The sequence below is a fragment of the Sapajus apella genome, unplaced genomic scaffold, assembly GCF_009761245.1.
Source record: "Sapajus apella isolate SASKATOON/1434 unplaced genomic scaffold, GSC_monkey_1.0 scaffold11, whole genome shotgun sequence".
NCBI classification, from domain to species: domain Eukaryota; kingdom Metazoa; phylum Chordata; class Mammalia; order Primates; family Cebidae; genus Sapajus; species Sapajus apella.
Genome location: NW_022436951.1, coordinates 5,458,948 through 5,477,581, shown reverse-complemented (window position 1 = coordinate 5,477,581; position 18,634 = coordinate 5,458,948). Strand labels below are relative to the sequence as shown.

The window sequence follows — 18,634 nt, the reverse complement described above, 5'->3', positions numbered from 1 at the left end:
CAATTCAGGCTCTGTTATCAACTGTGAGCCATTGTACCTTTTAGGCTTGGCTTTTGGTTTTTGTTTTCTTTTTTTTTTGAGTCAGGGTCTTGCTCTATTGCCCAGGTTGGAGTGTAGCCACATGATCTCAGCTCACTACAGCCTCAAGCTCCTGGGCTTAAGTGATCTTCCCACCACAGCCTCCTAAGCAGCTAGGACTACAGGGCTGTGCCACTACACCTGGCTAATTTTTGTATTTTTAGTAGAGATGGGGTTTCACCATGTTGCCCAGGTTAGTCTTGAACTCCTAGGTTCAGGCAATCTCCGCCTTGGCCTCCCAAAGTGTTGGGAGCCACCATGCCTGGCCTAGGCTTGGTTTCATATCTATAAAATGAAGAAACAAAATTAGAGAAAGCTTCCAGTTTTTAAAATCCTTTGTTTTACAAATTATTTATATGGCTTTATGATGGATAGAGAAGTAAAAAGATATTTCTAATCATAAATTTCCAAACCTAAGGATTTTCAGAAGTTGTAACAGCAACAGCAGACATGTAAATAAAACAACATACCTGCATGTGTGACAGCCAATAACTGACAGTCCAGTGATTCCGAATTTTCAATCACTGCTATTTGGACAATTGGTTTAAAAACAGAACGATCGATGGTCCTAAAAGAAAAACGAAAAAGTGCATTTTTAAAATATGTCTACTAAATTATAAGGAACATTTCACATCAGAATTTTTACATATTTCCACCTTTTCTTTTTTTTTTTTTTTTAAGATAGTCTTGCTTTGCCACCTAGGCTGGAGTGCAGCGGTGTGATCTCGGCCCACTGCAACGTCTGCTTCCCAGGCAGGTTCAAGTAATTCTCCTGCCTCAGCCTCCTTAGTAGCTGGGATTACAGGCATGCACCACCATGCCCGGCTAATTTTTATATTCTTAGTAGAGGCAGGGTTTCACCATGTTGGCTAGGCTGGTCTTGAACTCCTGACCTTAGGTGATCCATCTGCCTCGGCCTCCCAAAATGCTGAGATTACAGGCATGAGCCACCGCGCCCAGCCCCGAGTGTATTAGTTTTTATCACATTGGTAATTTTTTTTCTGGATTTGAAAAAAATTCTAGAAAAAAGTTAGAGGGAAAACCGGAAAATGCTGTTTTCAATTGTCTGCCTTCAGAATTTTTTCTTGTCACTGAAGAATAAAACAAAACTAAAAGTTAGCCTGGGCAAGATAGTAAGACCCCATGTGTTTTATTTTAACTAAAAATAAAATTAGGGCCGAGTGTGGTGGCTCACACCTGTAATCCCAGCACTTTGGGAGGCCAAGGCGGGTGGATCACGAGGTCAAGAAATCGAGACCATCCTGGTCAACATGGTGAAACCCTGTCTCTACTAAAAATACAAAAATTAGCTGGGCATGGTGGCGCATGCCTGTAGTCCCAGCTATTTGGGAGGCTGAGGCAGGAGAATTGCTTGAACCCAGGAGACGGAGGTTGCGGTGAGCCGAGATCGCGCCATTGCACTCCAGCCTGGGTAACAAGAACAAAACTCCGTCTCAAAAAAAAAAAAAATAAATAAATAAATAAATAAATAAATTAGATGGGCATGTTGGTGCATATCTATAGTCATAGCTACTCAGGAAGCTTAGGCATGAGGACCACATCAATCCAGGAAGTTGAGGCTATAGTGGACTACAACTACATCCCTGCACTCCAACCTGAGCAATAGAGTGATACCCTGTCTGGGGGGGGAAAGGTGATTTATTTCACTCTGACTGTAGCAATAACCTAGGCACAAAGATAACAGAAGCTCAAAATTTCAGGCCTTCATTATAAAAAGAGAATGTTTGCAGCTGCCTAAGGTAGTTGGGATATATGCAAATGGTAGTGCAGAGTGTCTGAAGACTTGGTTTCTGTGTTTGGTTCTTGCACTTACTTAGGAGTTAGATCTCAGGCAAATCATAACATCCCTTAGTTTCAGTTTCGTCATGAATAAAATGAATACAACTATAAAATACTGTGTTCTGCACTTGTGTCAATAATTAGACTGACTAAACTTGAACCACACATGCCTGTTAAAAAAGAGTGAGTAGAGGCTGGGTGCAGTGGCTCATGCCTATAAATAACCCCAGCACTGGCCGGGCGCGGTGGCTCAAGCCTATAATTCCAGCACTTTGGGAGGCTGAGGCGGGTGGATCGCGAGGTCAAGGGATTGAGACCATCCTGGTCAACATGGTGAAACCCTGTCTCTACTAAAAATACAAAAAATTAGCTGGGCATGGTGGTGTGTGCCTGTAATCCCAGCTACTCAGGAGGCTGAGGCAGGAGAATTGCCTGAACCCAGGAGGCGGAGGTTGTGGTGAGCCGAGATAGCACCATCGCACTCCAGCCTGGGTAACATGAGTGAAACTCCGTCTCAAAAAAAAAAAAAAAAAAAAAACAAAAAACCCAGCACTTTGGAAGGCCAGGGCAGTTGTAGTGCTTGAGTCTAGGAGTTCAAGACCAGCCTGGGCAACATGGTGAAACCCTGTTTCTACAAAAAATAGAAAATTAGCCAGAGGCGGTGGTACACTCCTATTGGTCTAGTGAACCCCATGTTTCTCTTTAAAGAATAGGTATGTGAGTATGTTCAGCTCTCTTATTCTTCAATTCTCTATTTTAAAGTTTAACTTCCTTGTAATTCCAGGAAACAACCAATTCCAGCGGTTCTAATCATTAATTCACATGTTTCCCCAGCCCCCAGTTCCATCCTGACTCATCCTGGTTACCTGCTCCAGTCACCTTCTTTGACCTGGTCACCCCGGCTACCTGCTCTGACCCACCCATAACCGTACTTCCTGCCAAAACACCCACCCTGCCACTCCAGCTTAGACCCCTGCTCTCTTTAAAATAGCCAATCGGGTGAGTCTAGCTTGTGCAGTCTAACCCCAGCCAATAGGGGAACAACACAGCAGCAGGGATGACCCCCATCAGGCGTAAGTACCCCTTCCCCCGCCTTATCGAAGATTGCAAACACCATTGTTACATCCATATGCCCCACCCTTCTATAGAAGTAAACTGCCTTGCTGAGAGGAATTATCTTCAGGTGCTATTTCTTTTGCTGCCTTGAAATTTCACTTATAACACTGTAGTCCCAGTTGCTTGGGAGGCTGAGGTTAAGAATCATTTTAGCCTGGGAGGTGGTGATTGCTAGCTGAGATGGAGCCACTGCACTCCAAACTGGGCAACAGAGCAACACTTCTCAAAAAAGAAACAAGCAAACAAAAAAACCGAAAGAGTGAATAGCTAAAAGTGAGGGAATTTTGAGACATGCAGCTTGCTAGCCATAATCCCTAAGTAAAGTTGCCAGGAAAAACACATGTCAAGCTGTACTTTACAGAGTAAAACTAGTCTACCTTATATTTCAAACTATCAAACACAAGAATAAAAGAGGCCAGGCACAGTAGCTCATGCCTGTAATCCTAGCACTTTGGTAGGCGAAGGTACACAGATCACCTGAGGTCAGGAGTTCAAGACCAGCCTGGCAAACATGGCAAAACCCCGTCTCTACTAAAAATGCAAAAATTAGCTGGGCATGGTGGTAGATGCCTGTAATCCCAGCTATCAGGGAGGCTGTGGCAGGAGAATTAATTGAACCTAGGAGGCAAATGCTGCAATGAGCAAGATGGCACCACTGCACTCCAGTCTGGGCAACAGAGTGAGACCCTGTCTCAGAAAAAAAAAAAAAAAAAAAAGAACGAAAGAGTCTCTAACAGCTCTCTTTGAAACATAACGTAGAGTGTCACCTCTTCAACATTACTCATCTTTTAAAGACATTTGGGTAAGGGAATAATATAATTTTAGTATGCTACACATAAGTAGTACAATTACGCCTGCAAATGAAATGCTTAACAATAAATTACATGTTACCTAGCAATGTTACCAGCAGCAGAGACAATGGCATTCTGTGACACGGAGGCAACTCTGCTCATTCCTTGTCCATCTTGTCCCAAGTCATACACCTGTGAATACAAAATCATTTTCACTTAAACATGATTATATATTATATACGTTATTAAATTTTTCCTTTTAAGAGATCCTTTAATATTGGTATTTAATACAAATATGAAAACATGCAGATCTGAAATTTTATAAAAAGGGACGTCTTCTGAGTAGTGAGCTGGGCTTTTTTGTTTTTGAGATGGAGTCTTGCTCTGTCGCCTAGGCTGGAGTGCAATGGTGTGATCTCGGCCCACTGCAACCTCCACCTCCCTGTTCCAAGTGACTCTCCTGCCTCAGCCTCCCAGGTAGCTGGATTGTGGGTGCATGCCACCATAGCTGGCTAATTTTTGTAGTTCTAGTAGAAGTGGGGTTTCACCATGTTGGTTCACATTGGTCTCAAACTCCTGACCTCAGGTGATCCACCCATCTTGGCCTCCCACAGTGTTGGGATTACAGGTGTGGGCCATTGCGCCTGGCAGGCTTTTTGTTGTTGTTGTTTAATCACACAGTTCATATGAAAAGTTTAAGAGGCAAGAATTGTCTTCCCTAAAAATAAGGATTTATTGGCCAGGTGCGGTGGCTCATGCCTGTAATCCCAGCACTTTGGGAGGCTGAGATGGGTGGATCACCTGAGGTCAGGAGTTCGAGACCAGTCTAAACAACATGGAGAAACCCCAACTCTACTAAAAATAGAAAACTACCCAGGTGTGGTGGCACATGCCAGTAATCCCAGCTACGTGGGAGCCTGAGGCAGTAGAATCACTTGAACCTGGGAGGTAGAGGCTTCGGGGAGCCAAGATGGTGCCATTGCACTCCAGCCTGGGCAATAAGAGCAAAACTCCATCCCAAAAAACAAACAACCAAAAATCAAAAAAACAAAAACAAAACAAAACAAAATAAGGATTTATTTTACTCTTACTTTTTTTTTTTTTTTTTTTTGAGACGGAGTTTCACTCATGTTACCCAGGCTAGAGTGCAATGGCGCGATCTCGGCTCACCGCAACCTCCGCCTCCTGGGTTCAGGCAATTCTCCTGCCTCAGCCTCCCGAGTAGCTGGGATTACAGGCACGCGCCACCATGCCCAGCTAATTTTTTGTATTTTTAGTAGAGACGGGGTTTCATCATGTTGACCAGGATGGTCTCGATCTCTTGACCTTGTGATCCACCCGCCTTGGCCTCCCAAAGTGCTGGGATTACAGGCTTGAGCCACCGCGCCCGGCCTATTCTACTCTTAATGGTATAATATATACATATGTTTTTCTGAGTGAATGTTTATTTTATTAAAGCTTTACATAAAATTTACATTTATATGGTTGGGGATGACCAGAAAGGTGTCAGCAGAACCAAGTTGCCATTACAATATTAAGTTAAATATATTGAGTTTTGGGTTGGTAGTAATAATTAGCTCTGTAGAATAATCTCATATGCTCCTACTACCACGATACAACCCTTTGACCTCTAATCTTTCTTGTAAAAGCTTTTCTTTTCATTAAATTGTCAGCACTTAAATGATAAAGCTTATAGTCATTGAAAAAATGCAGTCGATTCAAGGTTCAATACCAGCACATAGGGAGTGAATAGGATTTGTTTCTGATATATTGACACAACGTAAGGAAACCCATCTCAGTGGTATAACATTAATACTAACCTGTATTACTCCTTTCTCAGATCGCGTATATAAAATATTTCTAGAATTATCAATTGCAATTTGAAGAATAGGATCTAAAAGTAAGACAAAAAAAGGAGAAAAAAACATACCCAAGGATTAACAAAGCAAACACATTAGCCAGTTACAACAAATTGTTGAATTATAACTTTGAATTCAAGGGTTTTCTTGTCCCTTGCTTTGTAGTTAAATCCTAGGATACTTGCAAGGGTTCCAGTTCAAAAAACATTTTAGTCAGATAACACATGAAAACAACAGATGCTAAATACTGTGACTGGGTTACAAGCACAGAAAATAAGTTATTTTGTCCTCTAAATGAATTTTAAGCCAAACCAAAAACAAGTCCTAAGTTATTTCTTCATTCAATAATATTTAAAGAACATTTACTGTATGCTAGAAACACAAAGGATAATTATACCTGGTCCTTTCTGTTAAGAAACTTCCAATTTGGCTTAAAGATTGTGTGAAGGAAACTAATTTTAAATTTTATTCATATTAATATTTGGGTATACTGATCTTATTTTGCCAAAACACTTAAAAAATTATTTCACCTGTTTAAATCTCTCAGTTCATGAAAAACTAAGATATATTCTTTTCATATTGGGAATTTGTTCTAGACCAAACAAATCATGTATTAGCTGTCTGAATGTCTGTCTCTCTCACATACACACACATATTTTGGTTTAAGTATGAACAGCTGTTTTAGACACAAGTTCTTTGATGCTACGTTTACAGGAAATACAAACCTGAAAATAAAATACACACTTTCTCTCTGTTATAATCTCTTCTCATCCCTTAGAAGACCTTATGAATATATACCAGATGCTACTTAATATAACTGTTTCAATTTGGAATGATAATATCTGAAGAAAATATTGAAGGAACGATGTATTAGATCAGTTTTACTTGCCAAATTTATTGTTTTCTACTTACCATCTTCTGAGAATGTAAATTGTAGCAAGGAAGGTACAAGGAAAGAAAGTGAGCTCTTTGAGTGGTTTATTTTCCTACATCTTTGGCTAAACCACCCTGCTTCTGCCTTAAAGAAAAAAATAAAAAGAAGACTTACAAAAGTATGTAACTCCCTTATAATAACTACTGTATATCCATATTTATTAAAAAACCTTCAAATCTTCACGAAATACCAGTTGTAATCACTAACATCAGTTATAATCAACAAAATGAGACATATTATTCAAAAACTGAGTTTAGTCCATAATGTAACATATCAACCAAATACTGAGAAGGAAAGAATTTCAAGATATACTATTAAATGAAAAGCCCAGGCCGGGCGCGGTGGCTCAAGCCTGTAATCCCAGCACTGTGGGAGGCCGAGGCGGGTGGATCACGAGGTCAAGAGATCGAGACCATCCTGGTCAACATGGTGAAACCCGGTCTCTACTAAAAATACAAAAAAAAAATTAGCTGGGCATGGTGGCGTGTGCCTGTAATCCCAGCGACTCAGGAGGCTGGGGCAGGAGAATTGCCTGAACCCGGGAGGCGGAGGTTGCGGTGAGCCGAGATCGCACCATTGCACTCCAGCCTGGGTAACAAGAGTGAAACTCTGTCTCAAAAAAAAAAAAAAATAAATAAAATAAATGAAAAGCCCATTATGGGCTAGGCACAGGGGCTCATGCCTATAAATCCTAGCACTTTGGGAGGCCAAGGCAGGCAGATCATTTGAGGTCAGGAGTTTGAGACCAGCCTGGCCAACATGATGAAACCCTGTCTCTACTAAAAACACAAAAATTAGCTGGATGTGGTGGTGCATGCCTGTAGTCCTAGGTATGCAGTAGGCTGAGGCAGGAGAACTGCTTGAACTAGGGAGAACTGAGCCAAGACTGAGCCAATGTACTCCAACCTGGGTGATAGACTGAGACCCCATCTTAAAAAAAAAAAAAAAAAAAAAAAGCAATTATGAAATAAAACAAACAATAATCCAAGTAAAAACATATATTTGCAAAAGTACATTATGTAGTTATATATGTGTATTCACATACAAATACATATGCATAGATATCTTTATCTTTGATGTCTGCTTTATGTTCTATAAGGACATAGATAGAATTAATAATGACTTTTTTTTTTCCACCTAGATTTCAGAGGAAATAATGACTTTTACCTCCAAGGAGAGGACTGACTTTTTAAAGCATGATGTACTCATGAGGACTACAGCTTCAACTGTATGCTTGAATATTTTCCATAAAAATATATTAATATCCTTATATAATTAGAAAACAAAAGAAAGGCTTATTTTTCCCTATTCCAATAAAAGAGGAAAAAACATTTACAAATGTCAGACTTACCTGGTAGGCTACTTCATATAAACAGCCATCCTTTCCAGCCAAGAAAATTCTGCCATTATCAGTGGAAGTTATTGTTAAAAGGTAAGTATTATCAGTAGGAAGAGAATATAAAGGATCTGGAAGCAACTGCATTCCACCAGACATACTGTCATTAAGAACTCCAGAGCCTGTTTATTTTAAGAAAGGACACATAAATCAGTTTATTAGCTACTTTATGGTTTTTAAAAATCTTTGTATTATCATCAGAATTGACATCCTTATGGAATTATTATTTATTGGACAATTAACACAGTCAACAGTTTCTATATCATAATTTTAAAATAAGTAAAAGAAGTCTGATACAATTTCAAAATTCAAGTTAAACAGAACCTGCTCTGTGTGTGTGTGTGTGTGTGTGTGTGTGTGTGTGTTTTTTTTATATAGTAAAACATTAAACAAAAAACTAACCATGCCAGGTACGGTGGCTCACGTCTGCAATCCCAACACTTTGGGAGGCTGAGGAGGGCGGATCACCTGAGGTCGGGAGTTCGAGACCCGCCTGACCAATACAATGAAACCCTGCCTCTACTGAAACCACAAAATTAACTGGGCATGGTGGCGCATGCCTGTAATCCCAGCAACTCAAGAGGCTGAGGCAGGAGAACTGCTTGAACCCAGGAGGTGGAGGCTGCCGTGAGCCGAGATCGTGCCACTGCACTGCGGCCTGGGCAACAAGAGCAAAACTCTGTCTCAAAAAAAAAAAACTAACCCAATATTAAATTCTGGAAAAGTGCCTGAGGAGTTGGCAGTAACAATCACTAATTTGAGTCAATGGAATTCAACATTTCACCCAGATTAGCTTTTAATTGTAATATCAATTGGCCAACATATTTTAAAAAACGTTAACGTAGGTTGTCATACCTGTTTGCAAATTAGCATAGCTGAGTCCAAGAATTACTATGTCTACAGGGGTCGCCAAAACCAGGAGGTGTCGTACATGAGGTTGAAAGATGCCTAAGATAAAGCAGACACAGGGCAGGAATACTTTCAGCATGTAAGCACTAACAGGGTAAGGTTTTATTATCATTAAAGTCAGCTACTATTTAAATAGTATAAAAAGTCTGGATCCAGTTTAGTAAATTCTGATGTTAAAATATTACTATGTATGATCATTTAAATAAGTAAATTTTGAACGTCATCAAGAAATTGAAAAGAAAAAAAGTAAATAGAAATAGAAAAGAACCACCTTAGAAAACAATCACTTCAGGGCCGGGCGCGGTGGCTCACGCCTGTAATCCCAGCACTTTGGGAGGCCGAGGCGGGTGGATCACGAGGTCAAGAGATCGAGACCATCCTGGTCAACATGGTGAAACCCCGTCTCTACTAAAAATACAAAAAATTAGCTGGGCATGGTGGCGTGTGCCTGTAATCCCAGCTACTCAGGAGGCTGAGGCAGGAGAATTGCCTGAACCCAGGAGGCGGAGGTTGCGGTGAGCCGAGATCGCGCCATTGCACTCCAGCCTGGGTAACTAGAGCGAAACTCTGTCTCGGAAAAAAAAAAAAAAAAAAAAAAAGAAAACAATCACTTCAGTACTGAATGCTGCTTAAAAAGTATTCTATTACAAAATAGTTTAAATTTATTAAAATATCAAGATTTACATTTGTATATCCATGTTCATAGAAGCATTATTCACAATAACTAAAAGATGAAAACAAAATCCACGTGTCCTTGATAGATGGATTAAAAAAATTTCATAAAGGCCAGGCGCGGTGGCTCATGACTGTTAATCCCAGCACTTTGGTCGGCCGTGGTAGGTAGATCAAGAGATCGAGACCATCCTGGTCAACATGGTCAAACCCCGTCTCTACTAAAAATACAAAAAAAAATTAGCTGGGAGTGGTGGCATACGCCTGTAGTCCCAGCTATCTGGGAGGCTGAGGCAGGAGAATTGCTTGACAACTCAGGAGGCGGAGGTTGCGGTGAGCGGAGATCGCTCCGTTGCACTCCAGCCTGAGCAAGAAGAGCAAAACTATCTCAAATAAAAGACACACACACACACACACACACACACACACACACACACACACACAATGGAATAAATATCCTGAGCCTTAAAAAGTAAGAAAGTTCTGATGCATGCCATAATGCAGAAGAACCTTGAGGACATAGGTTAAATCAAATAAACCAGTCACAAAATGACAAATACAGTACCATATGTGTCCATTTATATATATATATAAGGAAACTTATGTCAAATTCATACAGACAAAAAGGAAAATGGTTGCTGCCAAGGGCTGAAGGAAGGTGAAACAGGAGTTTTTAGTTAATAGGTACAGTTTCCATTTTACAAGATACATGGAGTTCTAGATATAGATGGTGGTGAAGGTTACACAATGTGAATGGACTTAATACCACTGAAGTGTAGGCTTAAAAACAGTTAAGATGGCAAAGCTGGCTGGGCGCCACGGCTCACGCCTATGATCCCAGCACTTTGGGAGGCCGAGGCAGGCAGATCATGAGGTCAGGAGTTTTGAGACCAGCCTGGCCAACCTGGTGAAACCCCGTCTCTACTAAAAATACAAAAATTAGCTGGGTGTGGTGGCGTGCATCTGTAATCCCAGCTATTACAGAGGCTGAGGCAGAATTGCTTGAACCTGGGAGGCGGAGGTTGAAGTGAAGTGAGCCAAGATCACGCCACAGCACTCCAGCCTGGGCGACAGAGCGAGAGTCCATCTCAAAAAAACAAAAATAAAAAACCAGAAAAAGAAAAAGATGGCAAAGTTTGTATTATGTGTATTTTACCACGATTAAAAAATATATATAACAGATTTCATTTTGAAATGTAAATAAAACCTAGATAATTCTGGGAAATAAAATTAAACCAAAGGTTAGAATATTGATAAGAGTATAGAGCAATATTTATACATTTATGCATCTATTTTAGACTCTATGGAAATACATTTGCTTCTTTTTTCTTTTTATTTTAGAGACAGTCTTGCTCTGCTCTCCAGGCTGGAGTGCAGTGGTGTAATTAAGGCTTACTGCAGCCTTGTCCTCCTATGCTCAAGCGATCCTCCTGCCTCAGTCTTATAACTGAGACTACAGGCAGGCACCACCATTTCGGGCTAAGTTTTGTATTTTTTGTAGAGACAGGGTATCACCATATTGTCCAGGCTGGTATTAAGTCTTAGATTCAAGCGATCTGCTCGCCTTGGCCTCCTACAATGCTGAGATAACAGGCGTGAGCCACCACACTCGGCCTGAAAATACATTTTCTTTTTTCTTGTGTGTGTGATCCTGAAAATACATTTTCAATGCAAGTAAATAGTATATAAAATGTCTGTTTTGGCCAGGGGTGGCGCTCATGCCTGTAATCTCAGGCTGAAGTAGGTGGATCACCTGAGGTCAGGAGTTCAAGACCAGCCTGAACAACATGGTGAAACCCCATCTCTACTAAAAATACAAAAATTAGCTGGGTGTGGTGGCAGGTGCCTGTAATCCCAGCTACTGAGCAGGTTGAGGCAAGAGACTCACTTGAACCTTGGAAGCAGAGGTTGCAGTGAGCCAAGATCATGCCACTGCACTCCAGCCTGGGTGACAGAGCGAGATTCCATTGTCTGTTTTTACTTAACTAAATATCTGTAATTTCAAAATGGCCATAATCTTAAAAATTTTTACTTAGGCCTTACAAAAAAGAAATTTTTGTCCATTTTTTCCTCCCATAGAAAGGTACATTTGGCCGTACAGTGGTTCATGCCTGTAATCCCAACACTTTGAGAGGCCACGGTGGACAGATTACTTGAGGCCAGGTGTTTAAGACCAGCCTGGCCAACATTGCGAAACCACATGCTACTAAAAATACAAAAATTAGCTGGGCATGGTGGCGCATGCCTGTAATTCCAGCTACTTGGAAGGCTGAGGCAGGAGAATCGCTTGAACCCAGGAGGCAGAGGTTGCATGCAGTGAGCACTGAGGTCCACTGTATTCTAGCCTGGCAAACAGAGTGGCACTCTGTATCAAAAAAAGAAAAAAAACAAGGTATATTTAAAGGATATATTTTAAATTTAAATCAATCATCCTTCTCAGTATCTCTGATGAGAGATTTGGCATTATGAGGCATAAAGAGTAAGTCAAACAATGCTTGTGATGTCTCGAAGATTTACTCTGAACTCTGTTCTCACTTCCATGGGCTATAAAGACTATGCCTAGGGTGCGGTAGCTCACGCCTATAATCCCAGCACTTTGGGAAACTAAGGTAGGCCAGTCACCTGAGGTCAGGAGTTCGAAACCAGCCTAGCCAAGGTGGCAAAATTCTGTCTCTACAAAAAATATAAAAATTAGCTGGGGCCAGGCACAGTGGCTCAGGTCTGTAATCCCAGCACTTTGGGAGGGTAAGGTGGGAAGATCACAAGGTCAGGAAATGGAGACCATCCTGGCCAACATGGTGAAACACCGTCTCTACTAAAAATACAAAATTAGCTGGGCGTGGTGGTATGTGCCTATAATCCCAGCTACTCGGGAGGCTGAGGTAGGAGAATCACTTGAAACAGGGAGTTGGAAGTTGCAGTGGGCCGAGATTGTGCCACAGCACTCCAGCCTGGTGACACAGCGAGACTCCATCTCAAAAAATAAAGTAAAAGGTAAATTAGCCAGGCATTGGGCCACATGTATGTAATCCCAGTTACTTGGGAGGCGGAGGCTGCAGCGAGTGGAGATCACACCACTGCACACCAACCTAGGCAACAGAGTGAGACACTATCTAAAAAAAAAAAAAAAGACTAAAAAGATGGCCAGTGCAGCGGCTCCCAAGTATAATCCCAGCATCCCTGAGGTGGGTGGATTGCTTGAGCCCTGGAGTTCAAGACCAGCCTGGGCAACATGGCAAAACCCCATCTCTACCAAAAAAAATACCAAAAATTAGCTGGGCGTGATAGTGCATAACTGTAGTCCCAGCTACTTGGGAGGCTAAAGTGGGAGGATCACCTGAGCCTGGGAGGTTGAAGCTATAGTGAGCAATGATCATGCCACTGCACTCAAGCCTAGGTGATGGAGTAAGGATCTTATCTAAAAAAAAAAAGACTAATAAAACACAGATACAAAATTTTTTCTTAACATTATTCAGCAATCAATGAAAAATCTATAGTGTAAAATTTTCAGGTGGATCAAGAAAGTAAAATAAAATTTAAGAATCATAGTTTAACATTTTTAAAGGCAGTGTCACTTATGCCATTAAAGTAAGTAAACAGTTAAACATTAATTGTCACTTTATAGCCAGGTGTGGTGGCTCACACCTGTAATCCCAGCACTTTGGGAGGCCGAGGCGGGCGTATCATGAGGTCAGGAGATCAAGACCATCCTGGCTAACATGGTGAAACCCCATCTCTACTAAAAATAAAAAAATTAGCTGGGTGTGTTGGCGTACGCCTCTAGTCCCAGCTACTCGGGAGGCTGAGGCAGGAGAGTCACTTGAACTCAAGAGGTGGAGGTTGCAGTGAGCTGAGATCGTGCCACTGCACTCCAGCCTGGACAACAGAGTGAGACTCCGTCTCAAAAAAGAAAAAAAAAAAAGTCACTTGACATATTTCTAATTAGAATTCAAAATACAACTTCAACAGAAACTACAACTGCTTAAAAAAGTGTGTTGTCAGCTGGGCACGGTGTCTCACATCTGTAATTCCAGCACTTTGAAAGGCCAAGGCGGGTGGATCACATGAGGTCACGAGTTCGAGACCAGCCTGGCCAAGATGGCGAAACTCCATCTCTACTAAAAATACAAAAATTAGCTGGGTGTGGTGGTACACACCCGTAATCCCAGCTACTTAGGAGGCTGAGGCAGAAGAACTGCTTAAACCTAGGAGGTGGAGATTGTAGTGAGCCAAGATTGCACCACTGCACTCCAGCCTAGGAGATACAGCGAGACTCAGTTTCAAAAAGAAAAAGATTGGGTGTGGTGGCTCACGCCTGTAATCCCAATACTTTGGGAGCTCTAGGTGGGCAGATCACCTGAGGTCGGGAGTTCAAGACCAGCCTGACCAACATGAAGAAACCCCATCTCTACTAAAAATACAAAATTAGCCAGGCACAGTGGTGCATGCCTGTAATCCCAGCTACTCAGGAGGCTGAGACAGGAGAATAGCTTGAACGCAGGAGGCGGAGATTGCGGTGAGCCAAGATTGCGACATGCACTCCAGCCTGGGCAACAAGTAAAACTCCGTCTCAAAGAAAAAAAAAAAAACAGTTGTTGTTCAGGTCTGTCTATACCATTTGGAGTCTAATTATACACACATAATCTCTTCTTTATAGTTTTATTTCTTACCAGCTTTTGGTTTCACAAGCCCCACAGCAAGAATAGTCTCACTAAGTCCATCAAAATAGGCAAGGTCTCCTCTGTCAATAAACGAAGAAAAATATGTTATACATACAAAGCAAACCGGATGTGGTGGCTCATGTCTTTAATCCCAGTACTTTGGGAATCTGAGGTGGGAGGAGTGAGTGAGACCAGAAGTTTGAGACTAGCCTGGGCAACAAAGTGAGACTCTGTTTCTACAAAAAAGAAACAAAAAATCAGCCAGGCATAGGGGCGTGAGGCCACTGAGGTAGGAGGATCATATAGGCCTGGGAGGTTGAGATTGCAGTGAGTAGTGTTCATGACACTATACTCCAGCCTGGGTGACAAAGTGAGATCCTGTCTCAAAAAAATAAAAGAAGGAAAGAAAACAAAGTGTTATCTTACAGTGCTCTTTATTATTATGATTACTATTATTTCTGAGACAGTGTCTAGCTCTGTTACCCAGGCTGAAGTGCAGTGGCACAATCTTGGCTCACTGTAATCTCCACCACACACCTAGCTAATTTTTGTATTTTTTATAGAGACAAGGTTTGGTGGCCAGGCATGGTGGCTCATGCCTGTAATCCTAGCACTTTGGGAAGCCCAGGCGGGTGGATCACAAGGTCAGGAGTTTGAGACTAGTGAAACCCCATCTCTACTAAAAATACAAAAATTAGCCGGGTGTGCTGGTACATGTCTGTAATCCCAGCTACTCAGGAGGCTGAGGCAGGAGAATCACTTGAACCTGGTAGGCAGAGGTTGCAGTGAGCCGAGATCGCACCATTGCACTCCAGCCTGGGCGATGGAGTAAGACACTGTCTCAAAAAAAAAAAAAAAAAAGAGAGAGAGACAAGGTTTGGTCATATTGCCCCCAGGCTGGTCTTGAACTCCTGAATGCTCTTTATTAGATAAATAAATTTAGATACAGAATATAATAAAAAGACTGGGAAAGGTAGCTCATGCCTGTAATCTCAACACTTTGGGAGGCTGAGGCAGGAGCCCAGGAGTTCAAGTTCCTGGGCAACACAGTGAGACTTGGTCTCTATGAAAAATTTATATGTATATGTAATATATAATGAAAAAACAAGCAAGCAAAACTGTTTCAGTTCCAAGACCCAGAGACCCAGACCTGCTTATGGCTAAGCATGAACTAGAAAAGTAGGGATATACAAAAAATAGAAAATGCTGCTCCCCAACTGGACTACAAACATTAAGTAGTTATCGATCTACTGCTGGGGCAGGGGCAAAAGCATGAAGAGGACCATCTTAGAAGGATGGAATCACAGGAAAAGCCTAAGATTGAGTATGTAAGAGGAACACTGAGAAAAAATCTCCAGTAGACCAACTTGTAACCTAAGTACAAGATAATTCTAAAGGAATTGAAATCTGCAGTGCTCTGAGGGTAACTACAGCAACAACAAAACCCAAATTCAGCTCAAGTCCTGACCTGGAAAAAGGAAACTTCTTGCATAATAAAGATCCACTGGCCAGCGCGGTGGCTCACGGCTGTAATCCCAGCACTTCAGGAGGCAGAGGCAGGCGGATCACCTAAAGTCAGAAGTTCCAGACCAGCCTGGCCAACATGGTGAAACCCCATCTCTACTAAAAATACAAAAAATTGTCCACGTGTGGTGGTGGGAGGCTGTAGTACCAGCTACTCTGGAGGCTGAGGCAGAATAATCGTTTCAACCTGGGAGGTGGAGGTTACAGTAAGCAGAGATCGCACCATTGCACTCCGGCCTGCTCGGGAGAGCAAGACTCTGTCGGGGGGAGGAGGAATAGATCTGCTATACCTTAGCAAAGGAAGAGACATACCCATTTCTTTTTTTTTTTTTTTTTTTTTTTTTTTATGGAGTCTCACTCTGTCACCCAGGCTGGAGTGCGATGGCACAATCTCGGCTCACTGCAACCTCCGCTTCCCAGGCTCAAGCGATTCTCTTGCCTCAGCATCCCCAGTAGCTGGGATTACAGGTGTGTGCCACCACGCCCAGCTAATTTTTGTACTTTTAGTAGAGACAGGGTTTCAACATCTTGGCCAGGCTGGTCTTGAACTCCTGACCTTGTGATCCACCCGCCTCAGCCTCTCAAAGTGCTGGGATTACAGGCATGAGCCACCGTGCCAGGTCGAGACATGCCCATTTCTAAGAATAAATGCTACTTGCTACTTACTTATAGTATCTACCATCTTACACATGATTTCTGGCTTTCAATAAGAAATTATGAGACACAAAATAGCAAGGGAAAAAACCCTACTGTCAAGAAACAAAGTAATCAATAGAACCAGACTATCCAAACTATCAGACAAGAAATTTAAAATAACTATGAACTATGTATATAGGTTTTATATAGGAAAAATTATCTAATTGATGACATGTTGGAATAAGTAAAGTTCGGAGGTCGAGACAGGTAGATCATCTGAGGCCAGGAGTTCAAGACCAGCCTGGCCAACACAGTGATAACCTTTCTCTACTAAAAATAGGAAAAATTAGCCAGGCATGGTGGCACAGGCCTGAAATCCCAACTACTTAGGAGGGTGAGGCATAATAATCACTCGAACCTGGGAACCTGGAAAGTGGAGGTTGCAGTGAGCTGAGATGACGCCATTGCACTTGAGCCTGTGCAACAGAGTGAGACTCCATTTAAAAAAAAAAGAGAAATAAAAAAGACAAAAAACAAACAAACAAACAAAAAACAGGTAAAGCATTTCAACAGACAGATAAAAATTGTAAGAAGCCAGTGAGGCTGGGTGTGGGATGGCTCACGTCTGTAATCCCAGCACTTTGGGAGGCAGAGGCAGGCAGATCACCTGAGGTCAGGAGTTTGAGACCAGCCTGGCCAACATGGTGAAACCCTGTTTCTACTAAAAATATAAAAATTAGCCAGGCATTGTGGCACATGCCTGTAATCCCACCTACTTAGGAGGCTGAGGCAGGAAAATTGTTTGAACCCGGGAGGCACAGGTTGTAGTGATCTGAGATCATGCCATTGCACCCCAGGGTGACAGAATGAGACTCCATCTCCAAAAAAAGAAAAGAAAAGAAAACAGAGAGAGAGAGAGAGAGAGAGCGTGCGAGCAGAAAAACAAAAAAAGAATGGAGCATCCAAAATGAGGTAATATCAAACGGTATAACAAAAGTATAGCTGAAATCTCAGAACAAAGAAAATGTATCAGAGAATTTAAAGATAAAGGCTGGGCCTGGCGCAGTGGCTCATACCTGTAATTCCAGCACTTTGGGAGGCCAAGGAGGGCAAATCACTTGAGGCCAGGAGTTCAAGACCAGCCTGGTTAACATGGTAAAACCCCATATCTAATAAAAATACAAGAATTAGCCAGGCGTGGTGATGTGTGCCTGTAGTCCCAGCTACTCTAGAGGCTGAGGCAGGAGGAGTGCTTGAACCCAGGAGGGGGAGGTTGCAGTGAACCAACTTCATCCACTGCATTCTAGCCTGGCAACAGAGAAAAACTCCATCTTGGGGGGAAAAAAAAACAAAAACAAGAAAATAGCTGAACAGAAAACAAAAAAGAGAGAGAGAAAAATAAACATAACAGCTGAAAAAAATTTGAAAAATAAAGACATTAAACTAAAAGTTCTAAGAAGCTCAGAGAACATGAAGCAGAATAAATACCAAGAAAAAAATAAGATCCAGACTTTCAAGAAAGCTTCCAATTATCCTGAAAGGGCCATCCACACAGGACAAAATAGCTAAATGGCACCTTATGTGGACTAGGATTCCCCATCCTCCTACATCATGGCATCCCACAGGGCCCTTTGATAATTGGCACAGTCTCTTGAAACCATGATCCAAATGCTGAGAAAGTTGGGGGTTAGAGCACAATAAAATGACCCAAGATTACATTTTCATCATCCAGAATGAATTAGGATTTCTAATAGAAAGCCAACTGAATACTTAAACTATGTATAAATTCTACAAAATTGAATTTGTAGACTTAAAACTTGTGCCTTTTTTTTTTAAATAAGTACAATCTTCAAATAATTTTTCTTTAAATGAACACACACTACTATGGATCAAATATGTGTGTCCTACTAAAATTCATGTTAAATCCTAACTCCTAATGTGATAGTATTTGTAGGTGGGGCCTTTGAAAGGTTTTTAGGTCATGAGGATATGCCCTCATGAATGAGTGAAACCCCGTATCTGCTAAAATTACAAAAATCAACCAGGCGTGATGGTGGGTGCCTGTAATTGGCTAATTTTTTTTTAGTAAAGACAGAGTTTCACCATGTTGGCCAGGCTGGTCTCGAACTCCTGACCTCGTGATCCGCCCACTTCGGCCTCCCAAAGTGCTGGGGTTATAGGCAAGAGCCACCGCACCTGACCAAAAACATGTTTTATAGAAAATAATTATTCTTACATTTATCTGTTCTGTAATTTTT

At 41.7% G+C, this 18,634-nt stretch overlaps 1 protein-coding gene and 1 long non-coding RNA gene across 3 annotated transcripts in view; one reads left to right on the top strand and one right to left on the bottom strand.

Annotated features, from left to right (window-relative positions):
* The window catches only part of NUP155 (nucleoporin 155), an 81,169-nt gene that overhangs the window by 52,740 nt on the left and 9,795 nt on the right, over positions 1-18,634 (bottom strand). The window contains exons 4-10 of one of the 2 annotated variants that reach the window (XM_032278928.1): positions 14,226-14,296; positions 8,830-8,922; positions 7,930-8,096; positions 6,557-6,662; positions 5,606-5,679; positions 3,886-3,977; positions 549-646 (exon numbers count right to left, since the gene is read on the bottom strand). In XM_032278928.1, the coding sequence (XP_032134819.1) occupies positions 549-646; positions 3,886-3,977; positions 5,606-5,679; positions 6,557-6,662; positions 7,930-8,096; positions 8,830-8,922; positions 14,226-14,296 (701 nt within the window). The remainder of the gene's footprint in view (positions 1-548; positions 647-3,885; positions 3,978-5,605; positions 5,680-6,556; positions 6,663-7,929; positions 8,097-8,829; positions 8,923-14,225; positions 14,297-18,634) is intronic. The other variant, XM_032278929.1, reaches the window with a different exon arrangement.
* On the top strand, positions 3,735-17,100 carry LOC116552255. Its single transcript, XR_004269298.1, has 3 exons — positions 3,735-3,749; positions 11,297-11,299; positions 16,975-17,100. It is a non-coding gene; the product is annotated as an uncharacterized LOC116552255 (long non-coding RNA).